The 13,874-nt window shown below is 36.4% G+C and overlaps 1 protein-coding gene across 1 annotated transcript in view; it reads left to right on the top strand.

Annotated features, from left to right (window-relative positions):
• LOC139151248 (ubiquitin carboxyl-terminal hydrolase 7-like) overlaps window positions 1-13,874 on the top strand; it is a 45,382-nt gene that overhangs the window by 3,508 nt on the left and 28,000 nt on the right. Inside the window, exons 3-10 of the mRNA XM_070723902.1 lie at window positions 5,476-5,578; window positions 8,077-8,172; window positions 8,826-8,899; window positions 9,328-9,392; window positions 10,066-10,154; window positions 10,611-10,719; window positions 11,143-11,328; window positions 11,688-11,768. Of these exons, the coding sequence (XP_070580003.1) occupies window positions 5,476-5,578; window positions 8,077-8,172; window positions 8,826-8,899; window positions 9,328-9,392; window positions 10,066-10,154; window positions 10,611-10,719; window positions 11,143-11,328; window positions 11,688-11,768 (803 nt within the window). The remainder of the gene's footprint in view (window positions 1-5,475; window positions 5,579-8,076; window positions 8,173-8,825; window positions 8,900-9,327; window positions 9,393-10,065; window positions 10,155-10,610; window positions 10,720-11,142; window positions 11,329-11,687; window positions 11,769-13,874) is intronic.

The following is a 13,874-nucleotide window of genomic DNA, read 5'->3' as shown; positions in this document are numbered from 1 at the left end:
GGAAATCAATTTGCAGGAAATCATCAGGCTCAGTGGGTCAGTGTGGTTTTTGTTAGCTCCCATAGCCATATGTATATATGGCAATGGAAGCTATTCTTATAGGCTAGGAAAATGTCTGTATGTATGTATGTCTGTATGTCTGTATGTCTGTACGTCTGTATGTCTGTATGTCTGTATGTCTGTATGTCTGTCCGTCAACATCAAAACTCCAAAACCGCTGTACATTTCATCTTGATATTTGGTGTGTACATGGATGATGGGCTGTAGATGAGATTTTGTTCAAATGAAGTTGTCATTGCCAAAATATGCAAATTAAGTGAAAAAATGTAAAAACAGTCAAAATTGAAAAAACTCAATAACCACTGAGCAGATTACATGAAAAATTAGCATGTAAGTACTTTGGGCTGACATGAAATGATTGTGCGCATCTTGGGTCAGTATCTTGGACTTGCTATTTTTCATGAATTTTTTTGTAATTTTCTCCCATTTTTGGTCAAAAAATCTCCTGCTCTGAAACCACAAGTCCGATTGATTTGAAACTTGGTATGGAAGTGCATAGGAGTGACCTTTCCCAAATTTGGGCAAATCGTGGTGAAATTTGCATATTTTTAGTTTACACGTCCATAGACTCCCATGTATAAGGCAGATCTCCATAGACTCCCATGTATAAGGCCACAAAAATAAAAATTTAGTTTCCTCATCGTATTCATATTGCAAAAAGGATGCAGTGACACAATTTTTAGTCCCCACGGATGAAGTCCAGTGAGCTTATAGATTGGGTCATGTCCGTCTGTTCGTCCATCCGTGAGTCCATCCGTTCACGCAGATATCTCGGATATTTTGACAAAATGTCATGTGACCTTGATGACCTTTGATCTCAAATATACATATTTGTCCATAACTCAGTAACCACAAGTGCTACCACCCTTCATATATGGTATGATGGGACAGCTTATGACGCCACAAATTGTACCTCATTCTTATGCACATATCTAATTTTGAGCGAGCCAATAGAGCTAGAGGTCTGATTTTTGGTATATAGGGATAACTTAGCAATACAATTTTTTTGACAAAATGTCATGTGACCTCGGTGACCTTTGACCTCAAATATACATATTTGTCCGTAACTCAGTAACCACAAGTGCTACAGCCTTCATGTATGGTATGATGGGACACCTTATGACGCCACATATTGTACCTCATTAATTATGCGCATATCTAATTTTGAGCGAGCCAATAGAGCTAGAGGTCTGATTTTTGGTATATAGGGATAACTTAGCAAAACAATTTTTTTGACAAAATGTCACGTGACCTCTGTGACCTTTGACCTCAAATATACATATTTGTCCATAACTCAGTAACCACAAGTGCTACAGCCTTCATGTATGGTATGATGGGACACCTTATGACGCCACATATTGTACCTCATTAATTATGCGCATATCTAATTTTGAGCGAGCCAATAGAGCTAGAGGTCTGATTTTTGGTATAGGGATAACTTAGCAAAACAATTTTTTTGACAAAATGTCACGTGACCTCGGTGACCTTTGACCTCAAATATACATATTTGTCCATAACTCAGTAACCACAAGTGCTACAGCCTTCATGTCTGGTATGATGGGACACCTTATGACGCCACATATTGTACCTCATTAATTATGCGCATATCTAATTTTGAGCGAGCCAATAGAGCTAGAGGTCTGATTTTTGGTATATAGGGATAACTTAGCAATACAATTTTTTTGACAAAATGTCACGTGACCTCGGTGACCTTTGACCTCAAATATACATATTTGTCCATAACTCAGTAACCACAAGTGCTACAGCCTTCATGTATGGTATGATGGGACACCTTATGACGCCACATATTGTACCTCATTACTTATGCGCATATCTAATTTTGAGCGAGCCAATAGAGCTAGAGGTCTGATTTTTGGTATATAGGGATAACTTAGCAATACTATTTTTTTTGACAAAATATCACGTGACCTCGTGACCTTTGACCTCAAATATACATATTTGTCCATAACTCAGTAACCACAAGTGCTACAGCCTTCATGTATGGTATGATGGGACAGCTTATGACGCCCATATTGTACCTCATTAATTATGCACATATCTAATTTTGAGCGAGCCAATAGAGCTAGAGGTCTGATTTTTGGTATATAGGGATAACTTAGCAAAACAATTTTTTTGACAAAATGTCACGTGACCTCGGTGACCTTTGACCTCAAATATACATATTTTCCATAACTCGGTAACCACAAGTGCTACACCCTTCATGTTTGGTATGATGGACACCTTATGACGCCACATACTGTACCTCAATAATTATGTGCATATCTCATTCTGAGCGAGCCAATAGAGCTGGATGTCTGATATTTGGTATATAGGGATAACTATAGGAGAGAAATTTTTTGACCAAATGTCATGTGATCTCGATGACCTTTTACCTAAAATATATGTTTATGTCAATAAATAAGTAACCACAAGTGCTATGTCCTTTGTATGTAGTAGGATGGGAGACCTTATGACAACACACGCTTTACCTCATTAATTATGTACACATCTAATTCTGGGCAAGCGAATAGAGCTAGAGATCTGATTTTTTGGCATATAGGGATTAATTAGCAATATAATTTTTTTTTTCAAAATGTCATGTGACCTCGATGACCTTTGACCTTGATTATACATATATATGCATATATTTCAGTAACCACAAGTTCTATACCCTGCAATTTTGATAGGATATTAGACCTTAAGATGTCACATCTTGGCCGGCCAATACTGCTAGAGGTCTGATCTTTTTTCCCGATTTAGAACCATAACTTAGACATGCCTCATGTGTTTCAAATTGGGAACAACGACATAGACCTATGTGCCCATAGATCTCAACATATACACTCCAGTGATACTTCTTAATGACCACATTTTCCTGCCCCATCAAGACTAATACTCCTATTACAAGTGGGGACTATGTCATTGTAAATGACTTGTTGAGTTAATGGTTGTATCACAGTATTCGATATATCTAATTCTGTATTTTTTCCATTTTATATTCTGAATAATTACATTAAACATATTTCACTGTCTCCAGTACATTTCATTTAAGTATTTTCACTTCATGCACTTTATCCCTTTCACACATGTTCAAATATCTGACCAGAGAACAAACACTAAATAGTCCAGGATGGGAGCTACAGTGTCATTGACGCTATTTTTTCAGTTCTATTGATCTTTTGCTAATTGTTATGAAAGGAAATCTTAGTTACGGATGATGACAAAGGAAAGCATGAATTTCAAAAGATTCTCTTTCACATTTTTGTAAGAAATTACACTTTTCATTGCAATAAGCATCATCAGTCAAACATATATGATGAGTGACTTGTCATGTACAGTGAAATACTTCATTCCTCATGTGCTAGCCGAGGACTTCTTCTATCCTTAATGAAATCAAATTTGTTTAACCCTAATTCTGCCAGACAGTGTTACTTACCATGTGCCAAGTCAGTCGAAGGTGGTATTGGGCCAAACATATACATATTTTCCCCTACTTGGCTTTGTATGTTATGTTTAGCAGGTCTAGTCAATAAAAATTACATTTACAGTATCTAGGTATTCAGGGGCCTTTAGATGTCCAAGTTTTGGTTAAAATTCAACATATGGGACATGTTTTGCCTCATAGGTTATAAACAATGTAACCTGATGGTAACCTGAACTTGGCAGGATAAAAGGTAAAACTTGTGGAACAGAACTCTGTGCCACGGATTTAACAGAGTGACTTCGAATGAGCTGTGGATGTTGATTACAGTGTTTCAACCTAACCAAAGTCTGCAAGAAGACACCCCTCATTTGAAATGTATTGTGATATAAGTAATACCAATGTTATCAGATAGACATACAACCTGGCAGTTATGATTTCTAAGTTTCCTTATAGAGTAGGAAATAACTGAAAATCACAGGTTAGATGTCATGCCTTGTACACTGTCACACTCACAAATTAGGCTTGAGTATGAACAGGCTCTTTGCAAATAACAAAAGTCCTGGTGAGAGACGAGAGACGTACCCTTTCTGATAATAGAAGGATAAAATTCACAATGTACACACAAGTTGAAAACCTTGAAACAATAGCAATAACTTACAGAATGCTGTATTGATGAACCACAGTGAGAATATTTTCCTGTCAACAAGAAAACATAAACTTTCAACCTTGCAAAGGTTAAGATAGTGGATGTGTTTGGGTCCAAGTGACAAGAGCAGCCATTTCCAGTGGCAGGGAGCCCTCACTTCCCACATGAGAGAGGCACCGTTTACTAAAACTTCTATGTATACAGAAAAAAGCGTGGTTTTGCTGAAGTATTCGCTCTGTCACTGAGATTACAAACAGGGTTGTCCTGCTCATTGTTAGTCAGGTTGAGGCATCATAATATTTATAGCAAAATTAGAGTACTATGGAAACACCTGTTTATATTAAAGGCCAGGGACTTGGTCCCCAGGATCAAGTTTGTTTTGGTCTGTAAGAGGATTATTGAGTGTCATAGCCTTTTGTTTTCCATTGAAATTGTAATCTAATAATAAGTAAATTTCCTGGCAAGACAATCTGATGCCAACACAGGCCTTTAATACAAAGAAGTGGTTGAAAGCTTTCATAAGGTGGGGGAAGTTGTTTTTCTCACCAATATGGGAAGCCCTAGAAAACAGTTTTATTTTTACTCTTTCATCCCCATATCCTGGTACAGAGGTGCATTGAAGTCCAACATTGCCTTAGGTTGTACCATTATGTTGAGGAGGAAATTATTTTACCATTATTGGGAGCCTTAGAGAACAGTTTGCTTCTTTAGCCTTTCATCCCCATTTTCCGGTATAGACGTCCAACTTTTCCATAAATCGTACCATTATGTCATGGTGAATGGTTTAAATTATCTTGTAAACAGCAATTAGTATAGTTACAAAATAGGCATTTATCTTTATCAGGATTACACGGACTGAACTTGTTGAATTTTTCCACTGTTGGATTTTGTCAAATTTCATGTCATTTTCACATGCCCTCCAACTGCTTGTACATGTATGTGTGTTCTGTTATATACACAGTCTTAATAAAGATTTTTACCAAATTTCCATGCTTGTGTGCCAAGTTATTGCATACACAATTTTCAAGACTTTTCTCACATGCCTTTAGGCCATTTCTCAATGCAAACGGTTCTCATGACAACGGCACTTTTCTTATTCATGTCAGTTCACTAAGTCATTGACACTAACACAGTGCAAGAGCTGTCAGTTGCCAACTTGTACTTAGCATTACTAATAAAGTGTCAGGTTATCCCAGTTTTCTATATGAGAAGACATGTCATTTGTTTTACGGGAAGATTGTTCTATCAAGCTATAGTTTAGTTTCAAGGGAAGATTGTTCTGTTTTATTGATCATACCTGTACTGCTATATAATGTGTGCACTTTCTTTCACTCTGCATCAACAGATGAGAGCCGCTCTGAAGCCACATTCCAATTCAAGATTAGCAACTTCAGCAAGCTGAGGGACACATTGCTGAGTCCTCCTTACATGATCAGGAATTTACCATGGTGAGATACTGTCTTACTTCAACACTACCAGCGTTCATAGCACTGTGTATGTGTGTGTGGGGATGGGGGTGGGGGGGGGGGCATTCTCCCCACCTACGAAAAAAAACCAAAATAATAATTAAGTCTGAATTTTGAACAGACATTGTGTAAACAAGAATGACTACCAACATGGTTTGAAAGAAGAGTTTGTATAATCTAATCAATCTTAGAAGTTTTACTCATGACGTAAAAAAAACCTGTGAAATCATTTATTTTTCACGGGATTTTATTTCATTATTTTGATGTATGAGACATTTCACTAAGATTTTAAATTCCCTCTTTTTGCCTGTAGATTCCATCATTATTTAACATTTTTACTGGGATTTACTGGGATTTCATGTTTCAGCAAAAATAGCAAAATTAAATCCCAGTTAATAATTAATGCCTTCACAGTATTCTGAACCAAAAAAATAATTTTACAATCTGTTCATGGATATCTAGACTGGTTGAACATTGGATGTAATAAGTTTAAAGGTTATACAAAAGTAGCTGGAATCTAATTGGAGTCCAAGGAAATCCAGGACTTGTGTGACTTTCCTGGAAGAGTAGTTTAATGAAGGAAGTAGTTTGCCATATATTTTCATGCATCATACGATAGATTTGTTCCAGGAAATGGAATGACTGCTTCATGAAATTCATGTCATGGAATATTTGTAGGCACTGCTAGGGCAGCCTTGGTCTGTCAAAATCACTCTTTACAATGTTGATGTAATGGAAATCAGGGATAAAATGTTTTTTATGCATACCATATTTGTCCACATAAGTGCCTAGGGTTCCAGAGCATGAAATTTTCTTTAGAAAATAGGGAAGGCGCTTGTTTAGATCCCATCTCAATATGTTAAAAAATGATAGGTTTCATTGTCAACGAAAAAGAGGGTGGAAAAAGTGCAACAATATGTCATCAAATTTGTTTGATATCAAACACATAACAAATGACTGTTTTAAAGGGCCACTAAATATGAAAGGAGAACTATCAACGCAACCAAAAAATGTATGATTAATGAGACATAGAAAATGATTTTATTTTTTTCCCCTTCCCCAAAACACTGAAAATCTATGAAGGGAGAACTACCAATGCAACCAAAAAATGTTAAATGAGACATACAAAATGATTTTTTTTCCCCAATTTTCAAAACACTGAAATCAGAAAGGGCCCCTGCCTCAACTTAACCTCGCTTCGAAACTTTAACCAAAAGCTGGGGATGGGCGCTTGCTCAAGCACAGGCACTTCCGTGGGTAAATTCAAAAGTTGAAAATGGCCATTTTTTTTGAGCTATTCAAATACTACCTGTAGTATTTGCTAATTTGTACTTAGCTTTATAGTGTCTACCTACTGTCATGACACTTTGAAATGCCAACCTGTCAATCATCAGATGCTGAAATTAGTGTGAAAATCGCAAATAATAAAGTCATTACATTTAATTATTTGAACTTGCCCAATGTAAATAGTCTTCTAATGAGACAAGGCAATAAAGAGTGAAGTATGTGGTATATTATAGATGATGGATTAAAACAAGTTATTTTTAGTGTAATTAGTTGTATGCAGATCTGCTAAAACCATGAAGTATGTTAGCACAATCTGCTAGTGAAATGAAACAAAAAAAATTTGTCACGGTTAGATTATGTCTCCTTGGAAACGACACCCACCTGGTGAGACACTCCAGTTTCTATCAGCCCTTCATGATGCAAACACTGCTCATAGTTAGTTGAGTTGAGTTGATGAATTTAATGTAGGCGTTCTGAACGTACACATTATTGTCTTTAGATGAATGTCAAATAGCTCATGGCACTTTCAACATCACTTCTACTTTGCATAAATTTGAGTACATATATTTTGTAATAAAAATAAATACCTGGAATCGTCTTTCAAATGAACGATCCTATGTTGACCATGTGTAATGGTGAAGGGGAGGTATGCAGCATGTTCAGTTGCGTCTCAATGCATCTTCATTGTCATAGAAAACAAAAATGTGTTTGTAATGTGAGCCATAATGGATTTACATGAAATGTTGAATCGGTATTCAGTAATGTAGATGCAGTCATGAAACACATTTGAAATCCAGAAGAGCAGGAATTTTCAGCAAACATAGTGATGCGGTTGTGTTTTCATGAAGAAATGAGCATATAAATAAATCAGTAATTATACATATATATGTGATGTGAAATACCTTGCACTGTGTTGAGAATGTCTCAGGATTTGAAGACGTTTCAGATGTCACCACACATACTTGTTGCATGTCTTGGCAGTGGTATAGCTGAAAATAGAGTTGAGAGGTGACAATATGACCAGGTGGCCTTTTACCATCCAGTATATCCACTTGCCCATTTACCCATTTGCTCATAATCCAGTCAGCCACCACAGTGAAAAAAAAAACCCATTGCAAGTCTAGTTGTGAAAGAATAATGTTATTCATACAAGTCCATCATTGAAATATTTCTACATTGGTTGTTTGTTATAGGAAAATAATGGCTATGGCACGGCAGAGCCAGAGTGCTGACAGACCTGTGAAAACTCTAGGATTCTTTCTACAGTGCAATGCGGAGTCAGAATCAACGTAAGTCTGTTTTCTCTGAATGAATCACCGGTCAGTTAAACCAAAGCAAGGATACAAAGACCATGTCCTACATTAAAAAAAATATAGCAGTGAAAGTCTTGTTTTCAATTGTGGTTTTATTCCACACTTTTGATGTTCAGCGGGTCAAAATTAGCATATCAATGCATAGTTGCTCCTTCAGTTCTTGTATTATCCAATCTATTTTTTGGCATTAACCTATGAATAGTTGTTACACAAAGGGGGTGTTCCCATTGATTTAGATCTCCCTGTGGACCCCTGAATAGAATTCAAATTGATGTACTCAACATTCATTCTGTTGTACTACCAGCTGCATGTTCACGCCAAAGTGTCTTACGAAAGCATTTCTACGTAACCATGAAAAGAAAAATTTTAACAGTTGTCTACAGACTGAAAAAGTTTCAAGTTTTCTACACGAAAGCAGGAACAAGAATGAGTCCAAAGGTGAAGGCTCAACCTTACTACGTATACTTTTGCTGTTTTATCTCAAACATATTCATCAATTAATGTGTTCCATTTTAACCCTTTCACCACCATGGTTTAGCCCACACCCATTGTTATCAATGGGGACTGTGGACCTGTTTACAGGGAATCAGGGGTGAACAGGTTTAAGTAAGTCAAAGTTGTCTTCACAGGTCTTGGTCATGCAATGGACAGGCAGAACTGCGGATGCTGAATTGGAAAGAGGATGGTGAGCCGTTTGTGAGACGTAAGTTCCCGACCCATGTCTTCCCACAATTCTTTTTTATCTGGCAAGATACTTCACGAGAATTTGAAACTCTAATTTGACTGTAAAGTAATTGAGACTGATGAACTTATCCACGGTAAAATTGTTGTTCCTGTTCAACGAGAATTTGAAACTCTAATTTGACTGTAAAGTAATTGAGACTGATGAACTTATCCACGGTAAAATTGTTGTTCCTGTTCAACAATAATGAAACAAACATGAGTTCTGTTTGACAGTTCAGTGGTTTTATTGCACCCTTTGCCAGCTAATAATTTGATATCAGGGAGGAGATGTTTGTATTCACACTGTGGTGTATCTTGTCACATGTCATTGGACATGATACCAGTGGACGGTAGTCAGCTTTTTCTCAGAGGAATATTCTCAACGTCTTTTCTTTTTACCTTCCACAGGAATTCAACATTTGTTTTACAGCAAAGAAAATGATTGGGGATTCAGTCATTTTATGAGTTGGTCGGTGAGTGAAAATCCTGACATTTTTCAAAAAGACAAATTTGAGAAAGTTATCATTTGCTTGAACAATCTGGAGATAAAGTATGAAGTATAGGATTAACCCTTTGAGTGCTGTGATTTTTCCACCAAAACATTAGTGCAACATTTCACCATTTTTTATGAATTTTTGTGCATTTGTTTTGATAATTTTGGAGCAAATGGAAATCACATTTCATAGGCTACAGTTTTTTTATCAAAATTTGGCAATAATCTGAAAAAATTTCACTGGGGTATATTTTGTAGAGGCCACAAAAATTGACTTTGGTTCTTAAAGGGTTACCCCTTGGTGGGGGACTTTTTTGAAACTTGTCACTTTTTTGCCCTGTCATATGGAACTTCATTCAAGCTCAATACAAGACACTGTTACAGACATGATGCATACCCAAATAACACTACAACATGACACCCATCTTATTGCGACAATGCTCATACTATTTACTGACTTATGAAATAAGAGCATCAAATATCTATCATGCATTTAGAAAAATGTTCACCAGTGTAACTGGTCTATAAATAAACTTCTATCGTTTGTGAATATGTATGGCCAGTATTGTGTATTTCAGGGAGGCATTACAGTCGGTTGCCTTTTATGAGAGTAAAAAATAATTATCCCTCCTCCATGGCTCAATACATTACAGGACATTCTAGATCCGGAGAAAGGCTATTGTAAGGATGATACTATAATTCTTGAAGTCAATGTTGTAGCAGATGCCCCTCATGGTGTGAGGTAAGTCAGAAAGTCCCCATGTGTTATGTCTTGTGTGATTTGGAACATGCCAATATGTAAGCAAACTGTGCCATCCATACGGCCATCATGTCCAAGTCGTTTTCATGTGCACTATCATGAATATTGAACATTGTTGTGCTTGTGTATTGGTTTGTAGTCCTAAATAATGCCATTATGTGTACACGTGTACATTTATGCATGATGTCGATATCCAGGGCTCAAGTACAAGCAGTAAATAACCAGAATAAGAGAGTCCCACGACCTAGCGCATCCGTGATAGACTGACATCTACAGTCAAATTCATATAAAAAATAAATCAATATGAAGAAATCCGTCATTGCATTGCAAATGTTTATTTTGATATATTCAAATGAATGGATTACTAAAAACTGTGTTTTTGTTTTTTCATTAATTGACCATTTATTTGTTGACATCTCACACCTGTTTTGATTTCAGCTGGGATTCTAAAAAGCATACAGGCTATGTTGGTCTGAAGAACCAAGGTGCTACTTGTTATATGAATTCATTACTACAGACTCTTTTCTTCACCAATAAATTACGGAAGGTGAGCCATCCAGGGGATTTTAGGATTATTTCTGTTTTTGTTTCTGAGACGTGATTTGACGGGTCGTGACGTCAAATCACAGCCATAAATCTTATGCAAGCACAGCTTCGGGTGAACTGGCTGTCAACTGGCAGTTCAGTTTGCTTATGGTCATCCACCTTGACAAAACAACAGGTGGTGGGCAAGATGTTTTTAATGGCAATATGTGTTTTATTGTAATGGAGCTATTATGTCATTGTTTTTCAAACAAATGTTGAAAAGGAATAGATTACAATGAAACTATTATAAATAAGAGAATGCAATCCATGATGAAAAACCTTTTTGATGAAAAAGGAAATGTAGAATTGGATAAAATAACAGTGGTGATTACATGATATATTTATGGAAGCCTAATCATTTATTTATGGTCCTATATCTCTACAGGCTGTGTATTTGATGCCGACAGAAAGTGATGACTCCTCAAAGAGTGTACCTTTAGCTCTGCAGCGTGTGTTCTTTGAACTGCAGTACAGTGACAAAGCTGTGGGCACCAAGAAGCTGACCAAATCTTTTGGTTGGGAAACGCTTGATTCATTTATGCAACATGATGTGCAAGAACTCTGCCGAGTGGTAAGTCTCTGAAAATTAGATATGATATGAGTGGAAAAATCCTCTTCAACTTCAAGTTTGCCTTTTTGTCGCTCCAGATTATACCATAGTTTGGATTATAAATATAGGTCATATTCCAATAATTTTTCAAGTGTTATTGCAATCTTCTGACATTAAGCCTAAATATTATCTTGTATTACATCCATAGAATTGTTTTGTCAAATAGTCTGAATACAGGATGCCTTTAACCCACAAGATTTTGTTTGCTGCAAAAATGCTTACATAATACAGGAAAAATTTTTCAATATAATTCAACATTGGTATTTAGGTATGTGAATGTTTATGTAAGTTTGCTGATGTGGTGTACCTTTCATGTACAGCTATTGGACAACATGGAAAGCAAGATGAAAGCAACATGTGTTGAAGGCACCATTCCCAACTTACTAGAGGGTAAAATGATTGTAAGTACTCCTGTTCTTATTCAAACATGGAATAATAAAAGAACCCAAAAAGTTAGAAATAGGAAAAAACCATATAACAATAAAGGTATTGCTGTAGCAAAGCCATGAAATTTCACCGTCTCAACCTAAAATTGCAGATGCACAGACTGTCGATGTCTGTTATGTGAATGTATCGTAATCTATGTGTGGCTATATATGTGAAATGTTTTTTGACTTGATATTTATTTGAATTTGACTATATTAAATGAATGATCCGGTTCTGGTCATGTACACCAAACGAACCCCGATGTGGGATGATAGCTTCATTCAGTGATTATCTGTGTAAATGACACTCTATATCTGTTGAGTCTGCTGGTATTTTTCATCTTTGCATATGCTCTGTTATTTTGCTGCGTTGACTCAACTACTAATCATAGTTTCCACTGAGTGTATTATAATTATTAGTCCCCACAGATACCGTCCGGGGGGACTTATAGGTTTGGTCATGTCCATGCGTGCGTGCATGCGTGCGTGCGTGCGTGTGTGCGTGCGTCCGTCCGTTCACGCAGATATCTCAGATATGCAAGGAGCGATTTCATTCAATCTTAGTACAAGGATTACTTCATATGTCATACAGATGCACGTCGATTTGTTTTGTGATACGATCCAATATGGCCGCCAGGCGGCCATTTTATTACGATTTTTTCATGTACAGAGCCATAACTCAGACATGTTTCAACCGATTTTATTCAAAGTTGGTAAAAGGACATTGACCAATGTAATAGATATGCATGTCAATTTGTTTTGTGATACGATCCAATATGGCTGCCGTGCGGCCATTTTGCTACGATTTTTTCATGTACAGAGCCATAACTCAGACATGTTTCAACCGATTTTATTCAACGTTGGTACAAGGACATTGACCAATGTCATAGATATGCACGTCGATTTGTTTTGTGATACGATCCAATATGGCCGCCAGGCGGCCATTTTATTACAATTTTTTCATGTACAGAGCCATAACTCAGACATGTTTCAATCGATTTTATTCAAAGTTGGTACAAGGACATTGACCAATGTCATAGATATGCACGTCGATTTGTTTTGTGATACAATCCAATGCGGCCATTTTATTACAATTTTTTCATGTACAGAGCCATAACTCAGGCATATCTCAACCGATTTTATTCAAAGTTGGTACAAGGACATTGACCTATGTCATACATATGTACGTCAATTTGTTTCATGATATGATCCAATATGGCTGCATGGCAGCCATTTTGTTACAATTTTTTTATGTCCTTAGCCAAAACTTGGGCATGTCTCAACTGATTTTATTCACCGATTTTATTCAAACTTAGTACAAGGACATTGACCTATGTCATACATATGCACATTGATTTGTTTTGTGATACAATCCAATATGGCCGCCGTGTGGCCATTTTTTTCCCCGATTTTTTCATGTCCGGAACCATAACTCAGACATGTATCAAGCAAATTTATTCAAAGTTGGTACAAGGACATTGACTTATTTATACATATGTATGTCAATTGGTTTCACGAGATGGTCCAATATGGCCACATAGTAGCAATCTTGTTATGGTTGTTTCATGTCGAGAGCCATAACTCTGGCAAGTCTCAACTGATCTTATCCAAAGTTGGTACATGGACATTGACTTATGTCATACATATACGTGTTGATTTTTTAAACAGTAAGATCAAATATTGCTGCATGGCAGTGATTTTTTTACAATTTTCTAATGTACAGAGCCATAACTCAGACATATTTCCACCAGTATCATTCAAAGTTGGTACAAGGACATTGACCTATTTCATACATATGCTCGTCAATTTGTTTCACGTCATGTAGCAGTAACATGTCAATTATTGAAGTTTCGTAAGTAGGCTGATATGTCAAGAAATACTGCATCAAATTCATGAAACTTTGTACAGATGTTAAGCTCACATTGCTTTAACATTGAAAAAGACATTTATCAGTGTCATTTTAATTAATTTGTAATTGCATAAGTAATGAACTTTCCTAATTAGAGTGATATAGCCACAAATTAATACAACGTCAAATTTGATGAAACTTGATACAGATGTTGATCTCAAAGTGTTGTAAAT

Source organism: Ptychodera flava, chromosome 15, assembly GCF_041260155.1.
Source record: "Ptychodera flava strain L36383 chromosome 15, AS_Pfla_20210202, whole genome shotgun sequence".
NCBI lineage: Eukaryota > Metazoa > Hemichordata > Enteropneusta > Ptychoderidae > Ptychodera > Ptychodera flava.
The sequence above is the reverse complement of the archived record's forward strand: the minus strand, read 5'-3'. Positions and strand labels throughout refer to the sequence as shown.